This window comes from Cervus elaphus, chromosome 30 (genome assembly GCF_910594005.1).
Source record: "Cervus elaphus chromosome 30, mCerEla1.1, whole genome shotgun sequence".
NCBI classification, from domain to species: domain Eukaryota; kingdom Metazoa; phylum Chordata; class Mammalia; order Artiodactyla; family Cervidae; genus Cervus; species Cervus elaphus.
The window spans coordinates 4,271,378-4,297,690 of record NC_057844.1 but is presented as its reverse complement, the minus strand read 5'-3'; the positions used below and the strand labels follow the sequence as shown (position 1 = coordinate 4,297,690).

At 38.1% G+C, this 26,313-nt stretch overlaps 1 protein-coding gene and 1 pseudogene across 6 annotated transcripts in view; one reads left to right on the top strand and one right to left on the bottom strand.

The window, feature by feature from the left end:
• Nucleotides 1–26,313, bottom strand: part of DIAPH3 (diaphanous related formin 3) — a 530,827-nt gene that overhangs the window by 253,961 nt on the left and 250,553 nt on the right. For all 6 annotated transcript variants that reach the window (XM_043892388.1, XM_043892390.1, XM_043892386.1 and 3 more), the window contains 2 exons: nt 23,033–23,127; nt 18,018–18,119 (listed from right to left, as the gene is read on the bottom strand). In XM_043892388.1, coding sequence (XP_043748323.1) covers nt 18,018–18,119; nt 23,033–23,127 — 197 coding nt within the window. The remainder of the gene's footprint in view (nt 1–18,017; nt 18,120–23,032; nt 23,128–26,313) is intronic.
• Nucleotides 1,060–1,374, top strand: LOC122686983 (annotated as a pseudogene).

The following is a 26,313-nucleotide window of genomic DNA, read 5'->3' as shown; positions in this document are numbered from 1 at the left end:
GGGCTGGGAAGATCCCCTGGAGAAGGAATTGGCAACCTACTCTAGTACTCTTGCCTGGAAAATCCTGTGGATGGATGGAGGAGTCAGCTAGGCCACAGTCCATGGGGTCGCAAAGAGTCAAACACGACTGAGCGATTTCACTTTCTTTTTCTTTCTTGCCTTTTTGCATTTCTTTTCCTTGGGGATGGTCTTGATCACTGCCTCCTGTACAATGTCACGAACCTCCATCCATAGTTCTTCAGGCACTTTATGAGATCTAGTCACTTGAATCTATTTGTCACTTCCACTGTATAATTGTAAGGTATTTGATTTATGTCATACCTGAATGGTCTAGTGGTTTTCCCTACTTTCTCAATTTAAGTCTGAATTTGGCAATAAGGAGTTCATGATCTGAACCACAGTCAGCTCCTGTTCTTATTTTTCCTGACCGTATAGAGCTTCTCCATCTTTGGCTGCAAAGAATATAATCAATCTGATTTCAGTACTCACCATCTGGTGATGTCCATGTGTAGAGTCTTCTCTTGTGTTGTTGGAAGAGGGTGTTTGCTATGACCAGTGCATAAAGCACCTTAGGTATGGCAATCTTAGGTATGCCTGACTTTCAGAATTTCAGTTAACAAAAGAGGGATTCTGAGAAGTCTTTAAAATATCATAATCAAGATGCTAACATTCAAGAGCCACTTTGGCGAAATCCTATAAATTCCCAATTGGTTAACATTACATGTTCAAGATTAATCAGTGTTCTAGGTAAAGGTCAGTCACAGAGTAAAATGGCAAATCGGAGCTGGACATCAAAAAATAGAACTCAGCCTCTTGGATGTAATGGCAGCTAGCTGACCCTTTTGTCTCTACCTCCAGAAGCTGACCTCACTGATAAACACTAAAGTCTGGGGTGCACTTCAGGGAGGCAGGGTCAGGGTAGTGAGGGTAAGAGAAAGTGACACAGGAAAAACTATGCTATAGATTCGCTTATTCAGAAGTAATAACAGAAGTTTCTCACTACCTGGCTCTCTTGGCGGCTGCTCTTTGTTGGGGGCATCCCACACCTAAGGCAGGAAGATGGTGGCCACAAAGAAGATGAGAAAGTCACCGGAGTCTATCAAATTTAGGCTCCAACTGGTTATGAAAACTGGAAAGTACATGCTGGGGTACAAGTAGCCTCTGAAAATGATCAGACAAAGGCCGGCCTTGAGGAAATCTGAAATACAGTACGATGCCATGTTGGCCAAAACTGGTGTCCATCATTACAGTGGCAACAGCACTGAACTGGGCAGAGCAGGTGGAGAACACTAGAGAGTATGCACGCTGGCTCTCACAGATCCAGGTGATTCTGCTAGCATCAGACACACTCCAGAACAGACGGGTGAAAAGTAAACCATGTATAATTTTTCTTCAATAAAACTGGCCAGATTTCGTTTTTTTAAAAAAGTAATATAGAGGGCCTTTTCCTATAACATTTACTAAGTCATATTTTAAAATAATAACTCTCCCTAAAATACTCTTAAATGGTTGATTTAACTATTTTCCCATGCCATTTTATAAATTTTTGCTCTTTCTCTAATGCCAGAATATTAATGGCAAAGGTGTTTCTGCATTTATTCCAAACAGAAATCCATTAAAAATGACACCTTGCTGCGTTTCTTAGTATTGATTGTTTGCAGTTTTTATTCTGTTTCTACATTAGGAAAAATAAATTCATTCAGGGGCTTCTAAAAATAAACCAGTGGCGTTTCAGAAATTCATTCAGTGTTTGGGATCATGTTTCAGCTCAAGCCATTGATTTGGTGGGTGTGCTGTGGGAGCATTCACATCAAACCGCTGAGACACCTTTTTCCGGGGCTCCTCGGCCCTTCAGCAGTGAAGCACGTCTGTTGCTCTGTCTGCAGACACCAGAGGGCCGGGTCTGTGACGTGCTTCCCGGCAGCGCGGGCGGACTAGGTGTGTGCTGGCTGAGGTGCACCAAGACACAGGCCAGGCTGAAGACAGCGTCATACCGGGGCCACAACTAAGTAAGGGTTAGGACACAGTGAAGACCCATGATTAGAAAAAATTGGTGGAAACCTCAATTTGGGAGTGGTTAAAGTTGGTTGGGGGAGTAGTCTTCAACTGGCAAGAGAGGTAATTACTAAAACCAACAGTAGACAGGAATACAGACAGTTCCAGAGATTATAAAAATCCACTAAGAAATTAAAGGCTAAGAATAAGAAAAGCAAAACTAGGCAAAAAAACACAAAAAAACATGTAAAGTAATAGAATGAGAACAGCATAGCAAACAGACAACTAAGCAATAAAGGAAAGGCCTGTCATGAAGCTAACCAAACTAGCTTCCTCTTAGTTATATTCAAAATATAGAATGCCTCAAAAAATTCTGGCTCAGAAATTAGGAAAAGCATATAAAGACAGTGTCAAGGAAACTCATAATACAAAGCCAGTAGAACCTTAAATCCTTTCAGAGTACACTGGCATTCAACTGATCAGAATGACTGAGGTGCTTCACTGTGGCTAGCAGTTCCATGGGGAGCTACTTACAAAATAAACACTGATAAGACTGAAAGACTGCTTGCCCACAGCATAACATTTCAACACTGTCACGTCTTCTACAGGGAGAAACACACCATGTGACGCCAGTGAACGAAACATCAACAGGACACTAGTCTAGTCAGTTTCAAAACAAAGCCACAAACCACGAGAACTCAAACATACTAAAATTTAGACTAAATTGAATAACAACATTAATGTCAGCCAATGGTGATCAACAATGGAAGTCAATAAGTGATACAGCAAACACACACACACACACACAGAACTAAATTTTTATAGCAGATGGGAATTTGGACAAAAATAAAAGTCAAATTATTTGGCACTAGTGGTACTAGTATAAGAAAGTTAATGTTAGCTTTTCACTGAAGAGGAGAAAAGCTACTTTGTTCCCTATCAGTCCTTAAATAAATATGTCACCTTGGATATAAAATTGGCATTCTTGGTAAAGAATGAACAATAGCACTAATAATGGATAATAGCTGAGTTGCAGGACAGGAAACTTGACCGAATGTTAGAGAAAAGAAAACAATTGCATTTATCCTCTCAAAAAAGCCGAGTATGGTGTGGAAGATAAGGATGTCTAATGAAACATACAATTCAATACAAAATAAAAATACAAGCAAAGAGGGGAAAGAACAAATAGACAGCAACAAAATTTTTTTTTAACCAGACAAGTACTATAAAGAACCAGATAAATACAGAACTGAAACTTCACCACAAACACTCCATGCCAGGAGCCACAGTGAAAACTAGGTTGAGTAAAGCGTAAGCGTTTGAGATTCTGAGAATCTAAAGGAGTTTCCAAGCTCTCTTACTCTGGGCCTCAAAGCACCCGTTCCTTGCCAAACCGGGACAGAAAAAGAGGGGAAGCCTTCTCAAGCAAAGTGAGTAGTCAGAGAGTAATAAGCCAGACGAGGCGGCTGACATTCCAGCTCCTTAAGAAAGAAGAGCATTTATTTTCCTCCCATATGGGCTCTGAGTTTCTAAAGATAAAAAATGGTTAGTTTCTGCAAAGAAAAGCAGAGGCGGGACTAGTTCAAGCAAAACTGCAATGCAGGCTAAAGACTACCTTGAAAACCTTTCCCTTTGCATTCATTTGCCTTTTCCTACCTCTTGTATACATATAAGACTGTGCCAATAGATCAAGAGTCTTGTATCTAGAAGCAAAGAAGTAGAAACAATATACGATATAGAAATGTGGAGTCAGAAATCTTGAGTTTGAATCCTTCTTTTCTGTTTGTGAGGTGTGGGATTTCTTGGTTAAATCACATATTCTAAATGAGTTTCAGTTCTTACAAGCCTAAGGGACTGTTGTCTCAGAAGGATAGATGCATCAGATACATGTATATAAATACACCTTGTGAACTGTACATCACTCGCCTAGTGGCTCAGATGGTTAAGAATCTGCCTACAATGTGGGAGACCTGTGTCCTGTCTGTAGATCGGGAAGATCCCCTGGAGCAGGGAATGGCTACCCACTGCAGTATTCTTACCTGGAGAATTCCATGGGCAGAAAAGCCTGGTGGGCTATAACCCACGGCTTGCAGAGAGTGAGACAGGAGTGAGCAACTATAACTTTCATTTTCAAATCAAGTACTATAACTGTCATGCACTTACCTGAGTGTCCTACAGTTGCTAATTTCATACAATACATATGTCATTGACCTGAAACTCCAAAATTAATCTCCCTCTTTGTTCCTATTATCCACACTCTCATCTTCTAAGTGTAACAAGTCTCAGATGCTACATAAAAAAATGATCAGACTAAACTAATGGAGTAAGGTTTTAATCTCCTCCCGCTTCCCTACTGCATGACGCGATTTACAAGCAGAGGCTAACCTGCTGCTTTGTAATACATGAGACAGTCAAAATGAATTTGGAGTATTTTCTGTTCTTGAGCACACTTTCTACAATAACTATCAAGCTATTATTGTATGCAACTGGATGATTTTAATTTCAGGAGATTCCTAAGGTTAAGATCCTAAGATTCCTAAGGCTAAGATCCTCAGAGAGTTAGAGGTAGAAAGCTTTTAGCTCGTATTTCTGGCTCCAACACATGCAACTAATATGAGATGCTCATCCTAATCAGTTTCTCAGTGATTTCAACTGTCCCCTTGAAAACTGTTGCCATGAATAGAATATAAATACTCCAGCACCATAACTCATCATGAGACCTGGAAGTCATGATAGCTGATCATAACTGAGATGGCTCATGAGTCAGTACTAGCCTTTATGCTATATTCCTAACCGATGCCCTTTGCCGCTTAATGACATTAAATTGTGTATGTTTAAAAGTTAAAGTACAAAAAGACTGGGAGCTCTAAAAAAAAAAAGTCAAGAGTTATTAGAAATCAATTGGAGAGTGAACAAAACCCTTGAGAAAGAGGAAGGTATGAAAAGAGAGCAGAGGGAAGACTCTGAGCAAGATGCTCACTTAAGTCTAAGAAAGGGTAGAAAAGAGCCAGGGCAGGCGTCAGAAAAGCAGCCCCAGGGAGGGAGAGGAGAGAACAAGAGAGCAGACGGAGCTGAGCCTGTGAGTTGCTGATGCGGGTCAGGCGCACACGAGATGAGAGACAAAGGATGTGTGCTGGGTCTGAAACCATGTGGCTGTGCATACCCTAAGAGAGAAATTCTGAAGACAGTGATGGGGGCAAAAGTACAACACAAAACATGCTAGAAAATAACAGGGTGAGAGAGAAAATTCTAAATGTAAAGTAGGAACCAGCTTTAAAGAAAGAAAGTAGGTCCTGAGCTGGATCATTACAGATAAAAAGAAAAACATCCAAAATAAACGTATAAGAAGGATAACAGCATCTAACAGAATTGAGCACTCACTATTGACTCCAAACCTGCACACTCTCCTTTAAATCTTGCTACAATCTACTGAGATAGGCCCTAAATTCACACACATTTTATAAAGGGAATTAAACCGAGGGGTATTAATAAACTTACCCAAAATTTCAAAGCTAGTAAATGGTAAACTAAGAATTCAAACCCAGGTCTGTCTAATTAGACTAGAAATGCAATGAAGGATATTTGCAGGAATCTCAAATACCAAGATGAAGTTGTTTTAACCCAGATTTGTGTTTCAGTGCTAGGAACATGCTGCATTCAAGCCTCAGTAAGATAAGCACTAAATAGTTATAGTTTTTCAGTATCTAAAATTAACTATCAAGCATCATAGGGAAAGTTACTTATTCATCTATCAGATATCTATTATGCTTATTACATGCCAGGTATTGTTCAAGACACTAGAAATTCTCTAACATATGTCTAAGAGAATGAGTCACGTTGTGACCATGGCCATTCTTATGATAAATTAATAGACAGGTTAATGGACAGAATACAATACAGTAAATGTGAAGGTAATGAGTGCTTGGGAGAAAAATAAAGCAGGGAAAAGGAAAAGAAGTGCTATGAGCAACTGGGCATGCAATTTCAAACAGGGTGCTCAGAAAAGACCTTCAAAAGTTGACTGAGGAAGAAATATCGAAAGGATATGAGGCAACAAGCCATTTGGATCTATACAGAAAATAAGTCCAAGGAGACTATACAGCCAACAGGACAGTACAGAGGCTACGTGGTTAAAGCTGAGTTAGCCAGAGGAGAGTGGTAGAAAATGAGGCACAGAACATCAGGGCCCTGTCACATATGCAGAAACTTGTCACCGATAGCAAAGACTTAGGCTCCTCCTCCAAGGTGGAGGCCAGTATAAGGTTACAGGGAGAGACAAAGCCTTCTCCACCTAATGTCACTGCCTGCTTACAGGTGTGCTCAGTCGTGCCCGACTCTCTGCCCACCAGTCTCCTCTGTCCACGGCATTTCTCAGACAAGAACACTAGAGTGGGTTGCCATTTCCTTATGTCACTAGCTGCTATGTTAAGAACAGAATGCAGTGAAGATGAGTTGACATAGATATCATTTCTTAGTGCTCGCTTCGGCAGCACATTTACTAAAGAAAAAAAAAAGATATCATTTCTTAGTATTATCAAATAATTTCACAACATTTTACATTTATACATGCCTATAAGATAGAACATAAACAATACAATGTACCTTTTGCTAACACATGAAAAAAGTGGTCAGACCAATACAAATTACAGTTGAAAATTCAAACTTTTTGAGAAACTCAGGAGAGCAACTCAATGAAACAGCATATTATTCTGATCATGCTGTGTTTTTATTAGTTCTCATAAATTAAAGAATTAAAGAGTTATTTAACATAGCTGACATTCTACTAATTTCAGGGGAATAAGGGTAACAAATACTCATAAGAGAATTCATTCAGAGTTCAATTCCACTTATCCTCCCACTCTACAAAGAACACAACTGGTAGTACATGAGTGAATTTTCCCATTAATGACAGGATTTAATATTACTATTTTGATGTATATTTGAACTAAATGAACTCAATCCCTTGAATAAACAAGAGCTACTGTATCATAGAATATGTCTGCACACTTCTGGCATTTTAACTTTATCTTAGTTCATAACATAGGCACTATACATTTTTTACTATGATATACTAGAAATCACTCCATTTTCCTTCATGAAGCAAGATCTGCAGGCAAAAGTAGTTTTTTCTTTCTTTTCACAGATACATATTCCACAACCACTGTTCTCATGACCACCAGCTTCTTTCCAAAAGTCCCTGATGAATTATATCCCACAAATGCCAAACAGCCCTCTCGCCCTGCCTCATGCTTAGCTTTTGAAACAAACTGCAATAGTGTCATATCAAAAAATCACCTTGTACAATTCCCTAGACCAGGGATTACAATTTTCCTCAGAGAGGTGGTAAGCAGCAGCAAAAACAAATAAAACCTTGCAGATGATGAGTCCCTCTCCAGGGAGAAGACTGAGATAAACAGTCAGGTTTGCATATTTTGCTGTGCCCTCACGGCCTCCTGTGTTACATTTCTGATTCATACCCTGGGTGATCTCATCTAGCGCCAGAGCTTTAAATTCCACAAGTATGTGACTAGCTCCCGAATTTATGCCTTCAGCCCTGACCTCCAGCTTACATCCCAACTGCTTTCTGCATAGGTCCACTCACAAGTCCACAGATGTTTTAAGTGATCTTCCCTCCCTGAGTCTGCTTCTGTCTTGAGTCTTTTCCTATTCTCTGGAAATAGGATCTCCTATCTATCTAATTGAACAGTGCAAGCACCTTGCAGTCATCCTGGACTCTTCTCATTCATTAAATCTGACCTATCAGATACCCTGGCTTCCCTAATTTTGAAATATTATATGGACTTTGCCCTTCTCACCATGGACACTGCCATCAAGCCAGCACCCTTTCTCACCTTCATCATTGTTATAGCATGTTAACTGGCCGCTGGCTTCAATTTACTCTCCTACCCCACCACCTGTTCCTCACACAGCTGCCAGAATAATCAACCCGACCTAAACCTAAGGCACAGACCAGATACTTTCACTCCTCCATGTAAAGATCTCCAGTGATTTCCTAGCATGACGGCCGCCGGCCCACACTCTGCCGGCGCGGTCCTGGGGCCTCCGTCTCCCCCTCTCCCGCTGCCCGCCCCTCCACCCGCTCTGCATCAGCCAGGCTCCCCTGCGCCAAACCCCACTGTCCCCAGAGCCCGGCGCTCTGCGGCCTCTGTCTGTGAGCGGTCCCCCGAGCCGGTCACTCAGGTGCTTGCTCAGAGGGGAGAGGCCCTCCCCAGTCATTGATCACCACCGCATGCTGAGGAGTCCCGAGGGCCACCTGACTCCACACTTTCATTTCTGTGTCTGGGTCACTGTACGCGACTACAGTGGAAGACCAAGGAGGAGGAAGAGGTGTGTTCCCTGCAACAAACTCAGAATCCAGAACACGGCCGAGCACACAGCAGGTGTCCAATAAATATTTGTCAAATAAATGTAGAAATGAGTGAATCACTGCTGAACCAAGCGGACAGGTATTGAAATGAAACACATGAGACAGTGGTTTAGTCACCAATATAATCTCAAGGTCTATATTCATCCATACAAGTCTGGTAATTCAGACCCATGTAAACCAAATGCCTAGTGGACATGAAGCCACTTCCTCAGAATCATCTAAATGAGAACTCAAATTAATATCCAGAAATGTTCTGAAATATACTCAATCTACCAACAGTGAAGCCATGTTAAGTTAAACCAAAAAAAAGTCTCTAATTTTCAGTGAATTTCAGTATATTTGCCTAAATCAATAAATCTGTTATACATTATTTTATACTACCAAATATCATGTAAAGAAAAGGTGTAAATGGCCTTTTAAGAGTTTTGTCAACATGTAGCGCCACCGTGTCATATGTCAGCAGAATTAAGAAGAAACCTGTGAGAGAAAAATCTTCAGAGAAAATACTAGGATGGGTGAAACAGAACTTTCTCTTACCTGATAACTGATGTTTAACTACTTAAACCTATAAAATTTCTATAAGTTTCACTAGAAATTCAAATGGCGTTGTGATCCTTTTGACTTGGACCACTGAATGAGATGAAAAGCAGAAACCAGATTATAAGGGAAATGACAGCAGTATGACCCATCTGAAGAACTTCAGGCTACAGACCAATGACAACTGAAAGGAAGCTAAATTAATAAGCCTTAAACTAGGTGAAAGAAAAGCCATCTGTGCTAGGGAGCCTATATTAAGTACTGGATCCTGGCAGAAACGTGTCAAGAAGGTTGCAAAGCAAACGGACAAGAATAGCTGAACAACAGCTGAAGGTTTACAATCTTAAGAGAAGCAGACCTTTAAGATTTAAATAGCTATGGACAAAGTTATAACAGCTTATTATTCTAAACAAATGTCCTCCTGGATGGTGAAGGATTTGCAGATGAGGTTGCCAAAGTGCTGTCTAGAGCACACCAAGATGTGAAGGACCAGGGACGAAGGCAGCAACCAAAGACAAACAGGACTCCTATGTTCCAGGAGGAGAGACTGGGGAGATCTATGTCACTGACAGACAAGACTGAAGACGAATTATTAAGGAGAAAAGGAAACAGTAATTACAAGAAGCCAAAATGGACTCTTAAAAGAAGAAACTGATAATTCTGTGAAACAGGAACGATTTTGTATCTGGACATTTGCAAAGCACTCCAAATAATCAACACCTGAATGAAAAAGAGGTGGATATTTTAAGTCTGGGAAAGCAGTGACTCAGTGGACATATTCTTTCAGGTTCCACACCAATTCTGGTCAGTCTTTTCTGAAGTTGTTTCAATAAGCTATGATTCTTACACCAAATCACAACTTCCTCAATACGTTTTAGAAAATTCAATTTCTTCTGAGTACCAAGAGCAGCACTGTATAGGGCAGGTACCCGAGTATTCACAGACTTAAACAGCTGGGCCTCATGAGCTAAAGAAGGAGAAAAGAGAAATAAGACAAAAGTGGAGTAAGTCTACAAAGTGACAAGTCTACAAAGTAGGTGGCAGGATCATATAGGGTGGTTATATTCCATTTTGAATACAAGTATAAATTCAGACTTTTATGCTCAAAATTGTTGGTTACTTGGTCTACTTTTAAATTAACCCATTCTTACCAAAGAAATAATTGGCCAGAGACTTATTTTAACAAAAATTAAAATCACTCTCTCAAAAGTACACAACATTTTCATTTCAGAATGTGATTTTTAAAAACAATTGTCTGTATCGTACCATAATGATGGATATATGTCATTATATATTTGTCCAAATCCACTGAACGTACAACACCAAGAATGAACGCTAAGGTAATCGATGGACATTGAGCAATTATGATGTTTGTGTAGTTCATGAATTGTGATAAATGTATCACTCTAGTGGAAGATATTGATAAAGGGGGAGGCTGTGCATGTGCATACAGAAAATCTCTGTAACTTACCCCCAATTTTTCTGTGAACTTTTTTTTCTAATAATTGTCGATAATTTCAAAGTATTACAAATTTTTTATAGTCAGAAAACAAATTAAAAAGTAAAATATCAAAAACAATTCTTACTTCATTTTTATTTTACTATTCTTGCTATATATGTTTTCCCTCCTTTCTGTTCATCTCTTTCGTTTTTCACATATTCACTTAGCCTGTATGGTGCAGCCACCACGTACCAGAAGGTGGACCATGGATCAGGAATATAAAGATGAGCATGGTATACGTAAGCCTGTCAAAAATCCCAAGCATAAATGAAATCTGTGACATACTTATACTTCAGGGAAATAAGAACCATCTAGAGAAAAGTACCCGGCATTATGATAACAAAGAGGAAGGATCCTGAATTACGCAAGGAATAACAGAAGTGCTAGAGAAAGAATTCCAGAGAGGGTTTCCCAAAGCAGAGAGGAGGGGCACCAGGCTGTGGACGGGCCTGGGCGTGGGCCCTGAGAACAGGGCAAGTGGTCTAGGAGATGAAGCACAGGGCAGGCGAGACAGGAGGCAGGAGGAGTGGCTAGACTGTTCCTCAAAGACCTAAGGCTGGTGCCTGAGCGGGCAGGAAGGAGAGGCTCGCAGAGGAAGTCTGAGGAAGCACTCGGGGTTGATGAGCATGTTCATTATCTTGATTATGGTGATGGTTTCACAAGTGTACTTATATCAAATGAATCAAATTCTACAAGTTTTAAATATATGCATTTTACTGTGTGCCAATTATACTTCAATGAAGTTTTTTTTGTTAGTTTTTAAGGCATTCTATTTTAAGAATTTTAGACATCCATGTAAAAGTTATAGGAAGCAAGCAAAATAGCTTAGGGAAATCAGTGAGGGACAGTCAGTGGCATTTCACTCATTCTACAACTTTACAGGATGTTCCACACCATGCAAGGAAAGACTTAATCAACTGCTATTTACATGTCCCTATTATGTGCAAAGGACTGAGCTCGTCCTAAATCACAGAACATTCCTTAAGTGAGGAACATGGATCTTCAATTCATTTTCATAATCAAACTTCAAAAATGTAGGATACAGAAGACATCATAAACATGGAAGGCCAAGTGAGAGGCAATAAGAAAATCTGTAAATATTTACAAAGGAATAACACATAAGTTATATAAGGAGCTTCTACAAACTATAATGAAAGAAAGATAATATAATAAGAAAGTAAATCCAGGAAGAAGTAAATAACCAATAAATATATAATAAACTGCGTCAATCTCATTTGGTAGCCTGTTAATATAAAGTGAAAAAAAAAATCACAAGTGGAATAAAAAAGGTTATATTAAGTACTAGTGATGGCACAAGAAAAAAATCCTCATGTATATTGTTCATAAAAATATAAATTGACATAATTTCTAGAAGGGTAACTTGGCAGGAATGACCAAGATTAACAGAAGTTTTCACCTAGGAATTCAAATTCTATGACTTTTACAAAGAAATAATAATATTAATCACAAAAGCTAACCCTTAAAAGAGTTTAGGATTACAAGAGGATTTACACATATCACTGCATCTATTTAATACTCAGAAGAACGCAGTGGATGTAGACACCACTACTGGCCCTGTGGTTGGCAGAATCATGATTCCCCCAAATAGGGCCACATACTGATCCCCAAAACTTTTGAATATGTTAACTTACATGGCAGAAGAGACGTTGTGGATGTGATTAAATTAAGATTCTTGATTACCCTAGATTAGTGAATATAAACACAAGGTCCTTATGAGAGTGGAGGAAAGAGCCAGGGAAGGAGGCGTGATGACAAAAGGAGACGTGCGCGGGATGGCAGACCATAAGCAAGGAGTGTGCGCAGCCGCCAAAGCGGGGAGGGCCAGGAGGAAATCCTTCCCAGAGCTCTCAGAGGAACACAGCATTAACGACCCGTCCCAGACTCCTGACCTCCAGGATTCTAAGACAATAAATGTATTTCGTTTCAAGCCACTAAGTCTGTGGTACTTTGTTACAGCAGCAACAGGAAACTAACGTAAGTTTCACAAATAAGGCAAGTGAGGTACAGGAAAATGAACAACTACCCAAGATCACAAAGCCTGTGAGGCTGATGTAGGATTTAAACCCAAAGTTCATGCACATAACCTCTATAAAACGCTCCCTCCAAACACATATGCAAACAAGGTATGAAGAATTATTTTTTTTAAACCTGGGGGAAAACAAAACTAACCATCCTTCATTAAGGAAATAGTTACAGAAAAAATCAAAAATATCAGTAGGTGGCACAGTGGTAAAGAATCCCCTGACCAATGCAGGAGACTTAGGAGACAAGGGTTCAATCCCTAGGTCAGGAAGGTCCCCTCAAGTAGGAAACGGCAACCTGCTCCAGTATTCTTGCCTGGAAAATTTCATGGAAAGAAGAGGCTGGCAGGCTATAGCCCACGAGGCTGCAAAGAGTCAGACATGACTGAGCACAGCATGAAATATCATATAGGAATTCCAAAACATCACATCATAAAAACAAAATCTCCAAAACATATTTCATGGTGAAAAGTTTTAGAACAATGTGCAAATGAATATGCATACATTTGTAAATACAAAGAAATAGGATTGGAAAGCCAGCAAAACATTTAAAAAGATCATTTATATGGAATGCAGTGGGTAGTGAGATACAAGGAAACTTTTACATTGTATTCAATATTTTTAGACGTTATTTAAATGTTTTATAACAAGAATATTTAGAAGTATTTTAAAATGAGGCATTTTTAATGGAAGGAAATTTGCATGAACTTCTTACAACATGTTTTGGTTAAAAATAAAAGTCTCTACTGCACAAAGTTTAAAAGCCCTGCCCTACAGTGACACCAAATGGTGGCAGATCAAAATACAGTACACAAACAAAACATTTGTTCAATTTCTTATAAACACTACAATTCCTTTGAAGAATTGGAAGCTTAACAAAACTAAATAATGTGGAGACAAATACTCAAAAGCTTAGAATTTTTAATCAAAGAAGTTCTAGTATACCAAGCTTCAAATGCAACTTCTAGGCCTCTATCTAAGCTTCAGTTAAATCTTGTGATCCCATTGAGTATTTACATATCTTACTTCTCACACAGTTAACTGTACCACTGTGAGCACAGTGATTTTACCAATGGCTTATTGATCAAAAGATGACTGCAAATATAAAAAAATACAGTCATACAACTAAAATCAGGTTCTTTCAACAGAAACCAGCCTTTGATGAGTAGGCAGTATTTGAGGGAAATAAACAAGGAGATACTAAGGCTGAAGAGAGGAAAAGTAAGGAATCCAAGAAAAAAGATAGCTAACTGATCCAATGAGTGAGAGTTTCTAAGAAGCACACTTTCCTTTTATAATATTATTGATAGAAAATTAAGCTGAATAAAGCATGAGACTAGGGCACTCCAAATATGAAACAATTTCTCAATAAAAAGTTTTATCCTGGACTGTCTAGGGAAAAGAATGTTTCAAATTTAAGCACACTGATTAGTATTCAATGTCTTCTGCCCAAAACCTAAAAAGTGAAACTAGCTCAGTCATGACTGACTCTTTGCAACCCCTGGACTATACACACACAGTCCATGGAATTCTCTAGGCCAGAATACTGGAGTGGGTAGCCTTTCCCTTCGCCAGAGGATCTTCCCAAACCAGTGATTGAACCCAGGTCTCCCACATTGCAGGTGGATTCCTTACCAACTGAGCTATCAGAGGAGCCCAAAACCTAAACCAACAAATAAAACCAGCTGTAAATTGTCTCATTCATTTCACATTACACAGAATGATATAAAGATGGACCATCTCTCAGAACACATCTCTAAAATAACAAAATATCACTTGACTAGCACACTTAGTCTCTCAGAATTAAATGACAGCTTGTTCAGACTATTTGATATGTTATTTTTCCCTTATGTCAAAATTTCCTGGAAAACATAGCTATCAGCCACAAAACAAGTCAATAATATCAATAAAGTCCTAGGTCCTGAATTCAGAGCACTGGGTTATCAGTTCTAAAGGTACCAGCTATCACCATGTCAACACCACTACTAGACTACAAGGCGTCAACAGGGGCGCCCTGGAACTCCTGAGAACTGTCGGGCTCAAACTGGCCAAGGCTCAAGTTAGCAGGGCTGCAAGAATCAGTTCAGGGATGCACCTTAAGATTCTGAATTACCAGTAATTAACATAATTAAGATGAGCAATTAAATGTTTAGTACCATAAAAGTACCAAGATACAGCTCGCCTGCATTAAGACTATTTTTTAAAGAACAGAGATAAGATCAAGATTAAAGAACTTTGCTTCAATTTCAAGGGAGAAATAAATAAAAGTGGATATGGAAACTCCGTATTACAGGAAACGTGGAGAGAATATAGACATAGCAAACGGTTTAGTTGTTTAAAGAAAACATAAGGGACATACAATTTAATGGATATTCACACATTTCTGAATAGTATATCTGAATACCATACTCTATAGACCATAGAACCTGGGATACTTGTATGTAAGTAATCAACGACAAAAGTAGAACATACTTCTAATTTACATGTTGTGTTTTATATATTCTATCTGGTATTTTGGGACACACCACGCAACATGTAGGATCTCAGTTACCTGACAAGGGATCAAACTCAGGGCCCCTGCATTGGAAGGTTGGAGTCTTAATCACTGGACAGCCAAGGAAGTCTCTATTCTACTTGGCCTTTAATTGACATTGATTACCAGCAATTTGGATGTGTTCCTTTCACAAACCGCCTTTCTATGAAACAGAAATAATGGAGACAAACACTGATGTCCAGGTAAGCTGGATTTTGTTTGTTTGTCGTTTTACGTAATTCTTGTGTGGAATTAAAACAGATTATATAATGCAAACAACTTTAGTGACTTTATCCACTGTATCAGATTTGAATGTTTATTTAAATAGAAAACATCTGTAATTCACATGAATCAAATTAATGAATTTACATAATTGGATAAAAGAAAAATGTAAACTGGCAATGAAAATAACTGCAGGGTTTTAACTGATTTCTATGAAAATGAAAACAATGCTAGAAACGACAGTATCAGTGCAGAACCTGAAGATGAAACAGTTAACACCAGTCTATCTATGGTGAAAACAAGTAAAAAGGCAAGTTTCGATCCTATTTGGGGTGGAACGACCACCTCTGACTCTTTCTTGTTTGTGACTGTGAAGATTTTTCAGCTAGAAATGATTAGCACTTTAAATATAGGTTTAGTCAATAAGTAAAGGTTTTTCTACAAGAGCAAAGTCTTGTAGGAATCTGCAGTTTAGTTTACCTCTAGTTAGCAGCCCATCTTCAATATATACACAAGTATACTAAGCTTATAACTTTAAAAATGAAACAGCATTATAAGAATCTTTAAAAAATATACATGGTAATTATAATCAATTTCTTAAAACCAACAAATTATGGTATCATTTATACAATGTTGATAAACTGAAAACACATCACTCTTTAATGAATGAGTGAACTCACTGAGTTTTTAAATTAGAAAGAACAGAAAACGTCAGGCATCACACGTGGTTCATCATTTTGGGGGTAACTCTCAGCTGTTTAAAACTTTAGGCACGTTTTCCTGTCTTTGGGCGATGCATGGGGGTTTGAGAAATAGTGACAGCCAGATTGAAAATGGTGAAAAACTGGAATGGAAAAAAAGATGAAGTGAAGAATATTACTATTTGCTACCCCCTACCCCCAAAAAAAGAGTATATAAAAACTTCACATTTTTCTTCAATTGTCTTTCTCCTTTCTTCATCAAAACAAATATATTTTAAGATGTTAGTGTAACACAAACCAGAACTTGAAACAATATTTTTAGAAATGTTCATAATCAACAGATAATAGCGGATGGTTTTCAACAGTATCACTCCAGCGCTCTATATCCCATTTGTAGTCAGGTATGATCAGCATGGAATGTGTAGAGTCAAGGTCAAGTTTGCATTGACATGTCCTGAAACTATTTCTGTCTTAAAATCAAAATTATCATGTCTAAAGCCCTGGTACCTGGGAATATACTTATTTTAACTTTCTGACCCCTCTGAGTACAATACTTGTAAGTCATGCCTCTTTGATGTGAACCCTGGTTTCTCAAAGGCAGGCATAACCTGACTATTTAAATAAACCTAAAACATCTGCAAGTTAGAGTTCATTCTTCTGTGACAATCACCAGGAAAAATATGAAAGTAGTTTTATTTTTTATTTTTTTTGAGAGTAGTTTTAAATCTCTGTGATGATATGCAACATAAAGAGTTTCTTGGTAAGTAATATTTTCATATAAGTTTGCGTTTCATATTTAACATGGATAGGAATATTTCAAAATTGTAATTTTACATCCTATGATTTTCATTCAAGAGTCAAAAAGGATGAACAAACATCAAAAATCTAAGCAGCTTGTGGTTAAAAATGTAATGCAAATTCTCCCTTGTCTCATATGGAAGATATTGTGTCACACAGGAAACAAGAGAAAGACTGATCAGGTGACAGAAAATAAACAAGAAAATAAAGAAAAAAAGAGAGAGAGAGAGAGAGACAAGAGGATAAAAGAGCTCTCTGGAGAGACTCTAGTAAAAAAAAATAGCATTTTTCTAAAAATAATGTTTAAAAGTTTTATAATAAAAATTGTAGGGCTATGAACAGGAAAAACCTGTCTTTTTTTTCTTTCTAATCTGACTCTGTGAACTTTGGGGGCAGGGGAGTCACTGCAGGGAGGGCTGAGTAGACTGGATTTATGAAGAGACAGGAAGAAGTTTAAGAGTCAGTAACACGCCAAATAATAGTCTGCAAACACAGTCCTTCAGTCATCCAACCTGAGCCTTCCGAATTACATAAATATAACACTATCACGTCCCTGGAGGTTGGTAATAATATAGCTGAAGACTCAGGGGAAAAAAATCTTATATAATAAAAAAAAAATGAAATAGTACTTCAAACATCATCATGATGGCTGAAGTACCCAACATCAACATGATAATTTAATGGTAGAAGGTAAGAGCAGGAGAAAAGAAAACTTGATAAAAACCTTAAATTCAAGTTGCAATAGAGCTAACATGTAACATTGGAAAGTCTTTTTTCATCTCTTTAGATCCCAACTTCTATAAAATAGGAGGCTGGAAAAAGATGATTATCAAGGAGTCTTGAAGATTTTCTAAAACACATTAATTTTTTCATCCTCATTTCCAAAGAGAAACTATATTTCTAATTTTGGAGTCTAAAACATGAGATGAACTGAAGTGAATGATTAGAATGAGAAAGTGAAGCTACTCTTGCAATATGTTGGAATATACAGCTCTAGAATAAAGCACAAATACACTCCAGTCATAGGAGTGCAGGTTTCATTTTACATTTTCATATTAAATAGAAAAGATAAAAAAATCACATTTATGCTTTTGAAAAAACTCCTTGGACTTCATTTATGGCTAGAATTTCAACATATTTTAAAACCAACATAACTTCCCATAAATATCCTCAGGTTAAGAAGAAACGCAAGGTGAACATTAAACATTTGTGAACAGCAACGAGGTGAAAAGCCTTACATTCTCTTTTCTCTGCTCACAGTACAGAGGTCCCCTCCAAAGAGAGCTGACAGGGTACTCACCACAACAGCAAACTGCTCGGGTTCACATAAGTTGCTATATTCACTCTGGTACTGAGACAGTGAATTCAACTGTTCTTGATCGGGAAGATGTTTTATTAAGTTCTAAAATTAAAACCAAAGGAAAATATCTTCATTAATGTGCTTCTTAAATTCTAGGAAAATTTACTAATAAACTGTGAGAAGGAAATCATTGACCAAGTTAATCTTCAGTTTTATTTCTAGTTAACTTCCCAAATACTAAGCCTTAAGCTTTAGTCTCTGTATCTTGAGAGCAACTAATTTTCCTCTTTTCTATCCAGGGTTATTACACATTCAAATCAAGCACTACTCAATGTTTATTTGATTAGCTATATAATTGAGAAAGGAGAATTCAACCTATACCAAAGGAACAGCTTTCTCACCTGGATAAATGTGATCAATTACATTTCAGCTATAGGGAATTAAATGTCAGAAATTTTCAGGCAAAGCCAAACATATTTTAGCACTTCACTCAGGGGTATAAAAGAGATCATATTGCTTCTAACAGGCAAGAGAAAGAATAGAAAAGAAATCAAGGGAATTTTAATGACAGCACTTGTAAGATTTAACCAATATGATTACAGTTTTAATAATAAAAATGAAGATATCTCTAAAACAAGACAAGGTAACTTTTCTGATGTGAAAGAAAACTTGAAAAGGCATTGAAGACACAGGATGATGAATGTTGCAGATAAAAGAATACAGAGAGAACTTAAGTTCCATGGCTGTAACGGCCCTTTGCCTCAATCATCTTCAGCTTAGAAAGGGAATACATATAATTATGCCTCCTTGTTAGAACTTAAATGATTAAACAAACCCTTTGACAAAGTCTATATAGATGCTCTGTATCAAAATATGATTGACAATAATAGTATTATAGCAAATTAGTATATTGACATTAAAATTAAGAAAAAAAGAGTGGTTGGTGCTCACAATTGCAAATTACAGCAGAAGTAAACTCTGTACAAGCCCAAAGTCAAATTCAAATTATAACTAAACCTATATCATGCTAAATATGTTTAAGGAAAAAAAATCCCCAATGGTGTTATATTAGTTAAAAAATAATGTTAGAAATGTTATATATCAAAGAGTTAGATCAAAGAACAAGTTTTTCACTCACTGTGTACCTTTGGACAAAAACTTGATTGACTGGCCAAAAACAAAAAAGTGGCAAATTTAAGATTATCTAAAAAAATATTCAACATTAATACTACCAAACTGAATAAAAACAATAAAAGAATATGATTTTCCCTTATAAACAGAAATTTCTCTCAGTAAAACTGCCTAAGACCAGAAGACTCGGTTATTAACAAAAGACTTGGTTTCTTTTAATCATTCTAGTTGACAGCTGACCTATTTATTACACTCAATTTCTTCAGCATCTTTTAGATAACCATAAAATCAACTTGAATATTTTTAGTTAACATATACTTACATTTTAATCTTTCATCACAAATTCATTACTTTTTCACTTCATTATTTTTGTTTTCTAAAGTAATAAAACTATTAGATTTGTAAAATTACAGGCCCAACTTTCCCTTGTGTTCCCCTTTTCATATTTCCCATCCCAAATTCCTTTCAAAATAAAGTCTTCAAAGTTGCCCCACACAGCTTTTCACTCAGGATCCCTCTGCCTATATACATGCCATATTCACACTGGAAGGACTGATGCTGAAGCTGAGACACCAATAGTTTGGCCACCTGATGTGAAGAGCGGATGCATTTGAAAAGACCCTCTTGCTGGGAAAGGCTGATGGCAGGAGGAGAAGGGGAGGACGAAGGATGAAATGGTTGGATGGCATCACTGCCTCCATGGACATGAGTCTGAGTAAACTCCGGGAGTTGGTGATGGACAGGGAGGCCCGGCGTGCTGCGATTCATGGGGTCGCAAAGAGTCGGACACGACTGAGCGACTGAACTGGACTGAACTGGACTGAACTAATTCAACCTTTAAGGACCTTTACACACACACTCAGGCTCCCCTGGTGGCTCAGAGAGTAAAGAATCTGCCTGCATTGCAGGAGACCTGAGTCCAATCCCTGGGTCGGGAAAATCCCCTGGAGAAGAGAACGGCAACCCACTCCAGTATTGCTGCCTGGAGAATCCCATGGACAGAGGAGCTTGGCGGGCTGCCGTCCATGGGGTCTCAGCTCAGAGTCTGACGTGACTGAGCGACTGACACACATGCTCACACACAGTCGCACACCTCACACACCATCTCGGTCTAACACTCTCTATACAGCCAGGTTTACCTTGTATTACAACCATACATATAAAATTATAATTATATATACATGTGTGTATATATATATATAAATGCCATCTCCCTTGCCACACTAGAAACTCCACAAAGCTAAAGTCTGTGTCTGATCAAGCCTATACCTGAGTGAGCCTAACACCATGCCTTCATATGTTAGGCACTATAAAATATGTGCTAAATTAATTAATGATTATTACAAAGTACTGCTTTCTCTATGCTCTGTTCAAAATAGGCAAGTTCTTCACTTTTCAATTGGAAAGTATTTTTAAAATTAAAAATAAAGACTTCAAACAGCATGAAATTCTTATTTTTTAATGAATATATAAAGATTTTGCATATGTCCAAAGTAAATTTTTAGATTTTCAATTCATAAGATTGGTTTTATAATTAGTAAGTGTGGTAAGCAGAATGATGACCCAACCCCACTAAGAGATCCACATTTAATACCCAGAACTTATTAAATATTAACTTACACAACAAAGGGAACCAGGGTTTAAAACGGAATTAAGTTGCTATCAGTTGACCCTAAACTAGAGACATTATCCTGGATTACCCGGATGTGCCCAATGGAACCACAAAGGCCTTAAACGTGGAAGAGGCAGAGCACAACAGTAAGAGGAAGAGGGGAACAGAGGACACCCCTACAGGCCTCTGTGAGCAGAGGAACAGAGCTACAAAGTAACTGGCTGAGAAGATGAAGGAGTGTGTTCACCAGCCCAGGAATGCGGGCAGCCACAAGCGGCTGGGAAACAAAGCAAGCCTGAAGCCTCCAGGGAGGAGTGCAAGTCGGCCACACCTGGACTCGGGCACGGTAAGACCGCACCAGGCTTGTTCTACAAAAACGCAATATATTTGTTTTATAGTAAGCCACCAAATTTGTGGTAAATGGTTAAAGTAGTAATAGAGAAGTAATATGTTAATAAATTATGTGGAACTGAATGTTCTTCGGACATGAATTTTAAAACCCAAACTTTTTTCCACTCAAACAACAAAAGACATGATCATGCAAAATATTCATATAAACAAGTTAAAAGCTACTGTGTAAATACAAATATTTATATATTTATAATATTTACAAATGCGCTATAAAAACTACATATGCATTAAGTAGAAGCATTTTAGTGAAAGAACTTGGAAATCTACTCCCAGGAACAAAGCACATTCACGATCAAAAGGAATAAATACAAAAACTAAGAGAAACTGCTGGAGGAAAAACACGCTTGAAGAAAGGCTGCTACGTTAGGCAGTTTAAGAGTCTGAGACTTAGCACAAGTCACTGATGGGATTATATATTAACACCACATTTAGAAGACAGGACAGAAAAAACCGAGAACTTCCAAGGATACCATTTATTGATGGGTTAAAACATTTAGAATATTTTTAATTAGTTGTTAACACTAACAAATAACATTTGGTTTCTTTTTATCACTAAAAAAATCATTTTCTAAGTATGTTGTGGTAAGAATAAAGGTAACAAACTAAAGATAATATTCTCTCAAATTTGTGGTTTGCTTCTCCAACTTTAAATTCTGTCAAGACCAGTATTAATGTTAGTTCACATAGAATTCAGGAAGCAATTCTGCCAACAGGGTACAAACATTTGTAAAATAATCCTATGAGCAGAAACTATTTTAAAAATCTTCCAGCCTTCTGAATGACTCAGAATACTATGTAAAAAATGTCTAGTATTCACAGAAACACAAATGACTCAAGTAAGGGTTGTTAGTAATGGTAACTCTAAATAAAGAGAAAACTCCCTCAATCTTCTTGACCAAACAAAAATACAACTTTAAAAGACATACAAGCCCAAGAAAATCATATTCTATAAGGATCATAAAAATAAATTTAAATTAGCATATTATTAGACTTAACTGCAAAAAAAAAAATAAACATACATGTAAAAGGAAACAATCTGCCTTTCAGAAACAGTCATTTAAAATAACTGAAATGTAATCATTTGATAGCATTATATTAAGTTTGCAAATAGCCAGAACATGGAAGCAACCTGGATGCCCATATAAGGAAGCTGTGGTACATATACACCATGGAATATTACTCAGCCATTAAAAACAATTCCTTTGAATTAGTTCTAATGAGATGGATGAAACTGGAGCCCGTTATACAGAGTGAAGTAAGCCAGAAAGATAAAGACCAATACAGCATACTAACACATATATATGGAATTTAGAAAGATGGTAACGATAACCCTATATACAAAACAGAAAAAGAGACACAGATGTACAGAACAGACTTTTGGACTCTGTGGGAGAAGGCGGGGGTGGGATGTTTTGAGAGAAGAGCATCGAAACATGTATATTATCAAGGGTGAAAGAGATCACCAGCCCAGGTTGGATGCATGAGACAAGTACTCAGGGCTGGTGCACTGGGAAGACCCAGAGGGATGGGATGGGGAGGGAGGTGGGAGGGGGGATTGGGATGGGGAACACATGTAAATCCATGGCTCATTCATGTCAATGTATGGCAAAAACCACTACAATATTGTAAAGTAATTAGCTTCCAACTAATAAAAACAAATGAAAATATAAAATAAAAAAAAAAGAGAGAGAACATGCGAAACTCTATCTCCTGGCAACACAGAAGTTATGCTAAAAGTAATTATGCAGCGAAGATTTTCCAGTTGAATGATTTGGTTTAATAATTTTGCTTCACTTACAGATTTCTGCTTAATGAGAAGCCTGCAATGAAATATAGGAATTTAAGCTCTCTGTTTGTTTACCTGAATCATAGACTCTGCCAACCGTGCTTCATCCACTTCCAATATCATCATTTTGATTTCCTCGTATGGCACCCGGAAAGAGCTCAGGAAGATTGCTAAAAGGAGGGGAAAAAAGAGCCATAGTAAAGAAGGTGAGAATAGAATATTTTTTAAATTTATTTATTTTTAATTGAAGGATAACTGCTTTACAGTATTGTAAGAAAAGAATCTGAGATGTACTTCTATATATAAAATAAAAAATGATTTATAAAAAGAAATTTTAAATATTCAATATAATTACTGTGGAGGAATCTTTCAGTAACACATTTTTTTACTCTTCCCCAGTTTTAGAACTACATTTAAACAACAGTTCTATATTATTATGTTGGTTTTGAGGATGATTTTTAATGCTTAGTATTAGCCTAATATAGGAATGGTGCCAATTTTGATGTGATTTTTTAAAAAACTGAAATGGCTTAGTACACTAAAGAGGTATCATATTGTAATGAAAAGAACCATAAAACCCCAATATGTACACATAATATTTATCTAGACGTGTGTGTTATTAGTCTACATATCTTCTGCCCTTACTAAATAGTTTTAAAAAACTTTTTTAAGAAAACTGCTTAACATATGACCCAGCAATCCCACTACTGAGCATACACCCTTAGGAAACCATAATGGAAAAAGACACACGTACCCCAATGTTCACCAAAGAACTATTCACAATAGCTAGGACATGGAAGCAACTTACATGTCCATTGACAGATGAATGTATAAAGAAGTTGTGATACATAGGCACAATGGAATATTTCTCAGCTATAAAAAGAAATGCAATTGAGTCAGTTCTAATAAGGTGGCTGAACCTACAGCCTATTATATAAAGTGAAGTAAGTCAGAAGGAGAATGACAAATATCATACACTAATGCATGTCTATGGACTCTAGAAAGCTGGTACTGATGATCCTATTTTCAGGGAAACAAAGGAGATGCAGACATAAAGGTCAGCCTTTTGGACACAGTGGGGAAAGGAGAGGGTAAGACGATTTGAGAGGGTAACACTGAAACACACATTTCCAGATATAATAAATAGCTAGTGGGAATCTGCTGTGTGACGCAGGGAGCCCAATGTCAGTGCTCCGTGAGAACCTAGAGGGCTGGGGAGGGAGGGAGGCAGAGGGGGTTCAGGAGGGAGGGGACGCATGGACACCTACGGCTGACTCACGCTGACGTGTGGCGGAAACAATCACGATGTTGTAAAGCAATCACCCTCCAATTAAAAACAAAATTATATGAAAACAAAAAATCTGCTAGGCAGTGCACAACACTTTTACAAGTCATAAGAGCACCCTAATGTTCAGACAATATGCCAGAGAAATACATTCTGCATATAACTAAAGTTTAAATATGCAATCAGTTAGTCAGTCAGTTCAGTCGCTCAGTCGTGTCCGACTCTTTGCGACCCCATGAATCGCAGCACACCAGGCCTCCCTGTCCATCACCAACTCCAGGAGTTTACTCAAACACATGTCCATCGAGTCCGTGATGCCATCCAACCATCTCATCCTCTGTCGTTCCCTTCTCCTCCTGCCCCCAATCCCTCCCAGCATCAGAGTCTTTTCCAGTGAGTCAACTCTTCGCATGAGGTGGCCAAAGTATTGGAGCTTCAGCTTCGGCATCAGTCCTTCCAATGAACACCCAGGACTGATCTCCTTTAGGATGGACTGGGTGGATCTCCTTGCAGTCCAAGGGACTCTCAAGAGTCTTCTCCAACTCCACAGTTCAAAAACATCAATTCTTCAGTGCTCAGCTTTCTTCACAGTCCAACTCTCACATCCATACATGACCACTGGAAAAATCATAGCCTTGACCAGACAGACCTTTGTTGGCAAAGTAATGTCTCTGCTTTTTAATATGCTGTCTAGGTTGGTCATAACTTTTCTTCGAAGGAGTAAGCGTCTTTTAATATCATGGCTGCAGTCACCATCTGCAGTGATTTTGGAGCCCGGAAAAATAAAGTCTGACGCTGTTTCCACTGTTTCCCCATCTATTTCCCATGAAGTGATGGGACCAAATGCCATGATCTTAGTTTCCTGAATGTTGAGCTTTAAGCCAACTTTTTCACTCTCCTCTTTCACTTTCATCAAGAGACTCTTTAGTTCCTCTTCACTTTTTGCCATAAGGGTGGTGTCATCTGCATATGAGAGATTATTCATATTTCTCCCGGCAATCTTGATTCCAGCTTGTGCTTCATCCAGCCCAGTGTTTCTCATGATGTACTCTGCATATAAGTTAAATAAGCAGGGTGACCATATACAGCCTTGATGTACTCCTTTTCCTATTTGGAACCAGTCTGTTTTTCCACATCCAGTTCTAACTGTTGCTTCCTGACCTGCATATAGGTTTCTCAAGAGACAGGTCAGATGGTCTGGTATGCCCATCTCTTTCAGAATTTTCCACAGTTTATTGTGATCCACACAGTCAAAGGCTTTGGCATAGTCAATAAAGCAGAAATAGATGTTTTTCCGGAACTCTCTTGCTTTTTCAATGGTCCAGCGCATGTTGGCAATTTGATCTCTGGTTCCTCGGCCTTTTCTAAAACCAGCTTGAACATCTGGAAGTTCATGGTTCACATACTGCTGAAGCCTGGCTTGGAGAACTTTGAGCATTACTTTACTAGCGTGTGAGATGAGTGCAACTGTGCAGTAGTTTGAGCATTCTTTGGCATTACCTTTCTTTGGGACTGGAATGAAAACTGACCTTTTCCAGTCCTGTGGCCACAGCTGAGTTTTCCAAATTTGCTGGCATATGCTTTCTAATATGCAATACTTTCACAGCATCATCCTTTAGGATTTGAAATAGCTCAACTGGAATTCCATCACCTCCTCTAGCTTTGTTCGTAGTGATGCTTTCTAAATATGCAATACTAGAACACAAATTTTAATGGAAACTATCCAAATGGACTAGAAGAGATAAAATGCTATTTTGAGAAGTCAACATTATTTACATTTTTTTATACCCCACATGGGCTTCCCTGTGGCTCAGATGATAATCTGCCTGCAGTGCAGGAGACCTGGGTTTGATCTCTGGGTAGAGAAGATCTCCTGGAGAACAGATCTGTCTCCTCTGTCCATGGAATTCTCCAGGCAAGAATACTTGCAGCTATCCACTACAGTATTCTTCCACTATCCACTTCCATATACATGCACTAATTCCATGGACAGAAGAGCCTGGTGGGTTACAGTCCATGGGGTCAGAAAGAATCGGACACAACTGACCAACTAACACACTCATACCTCATA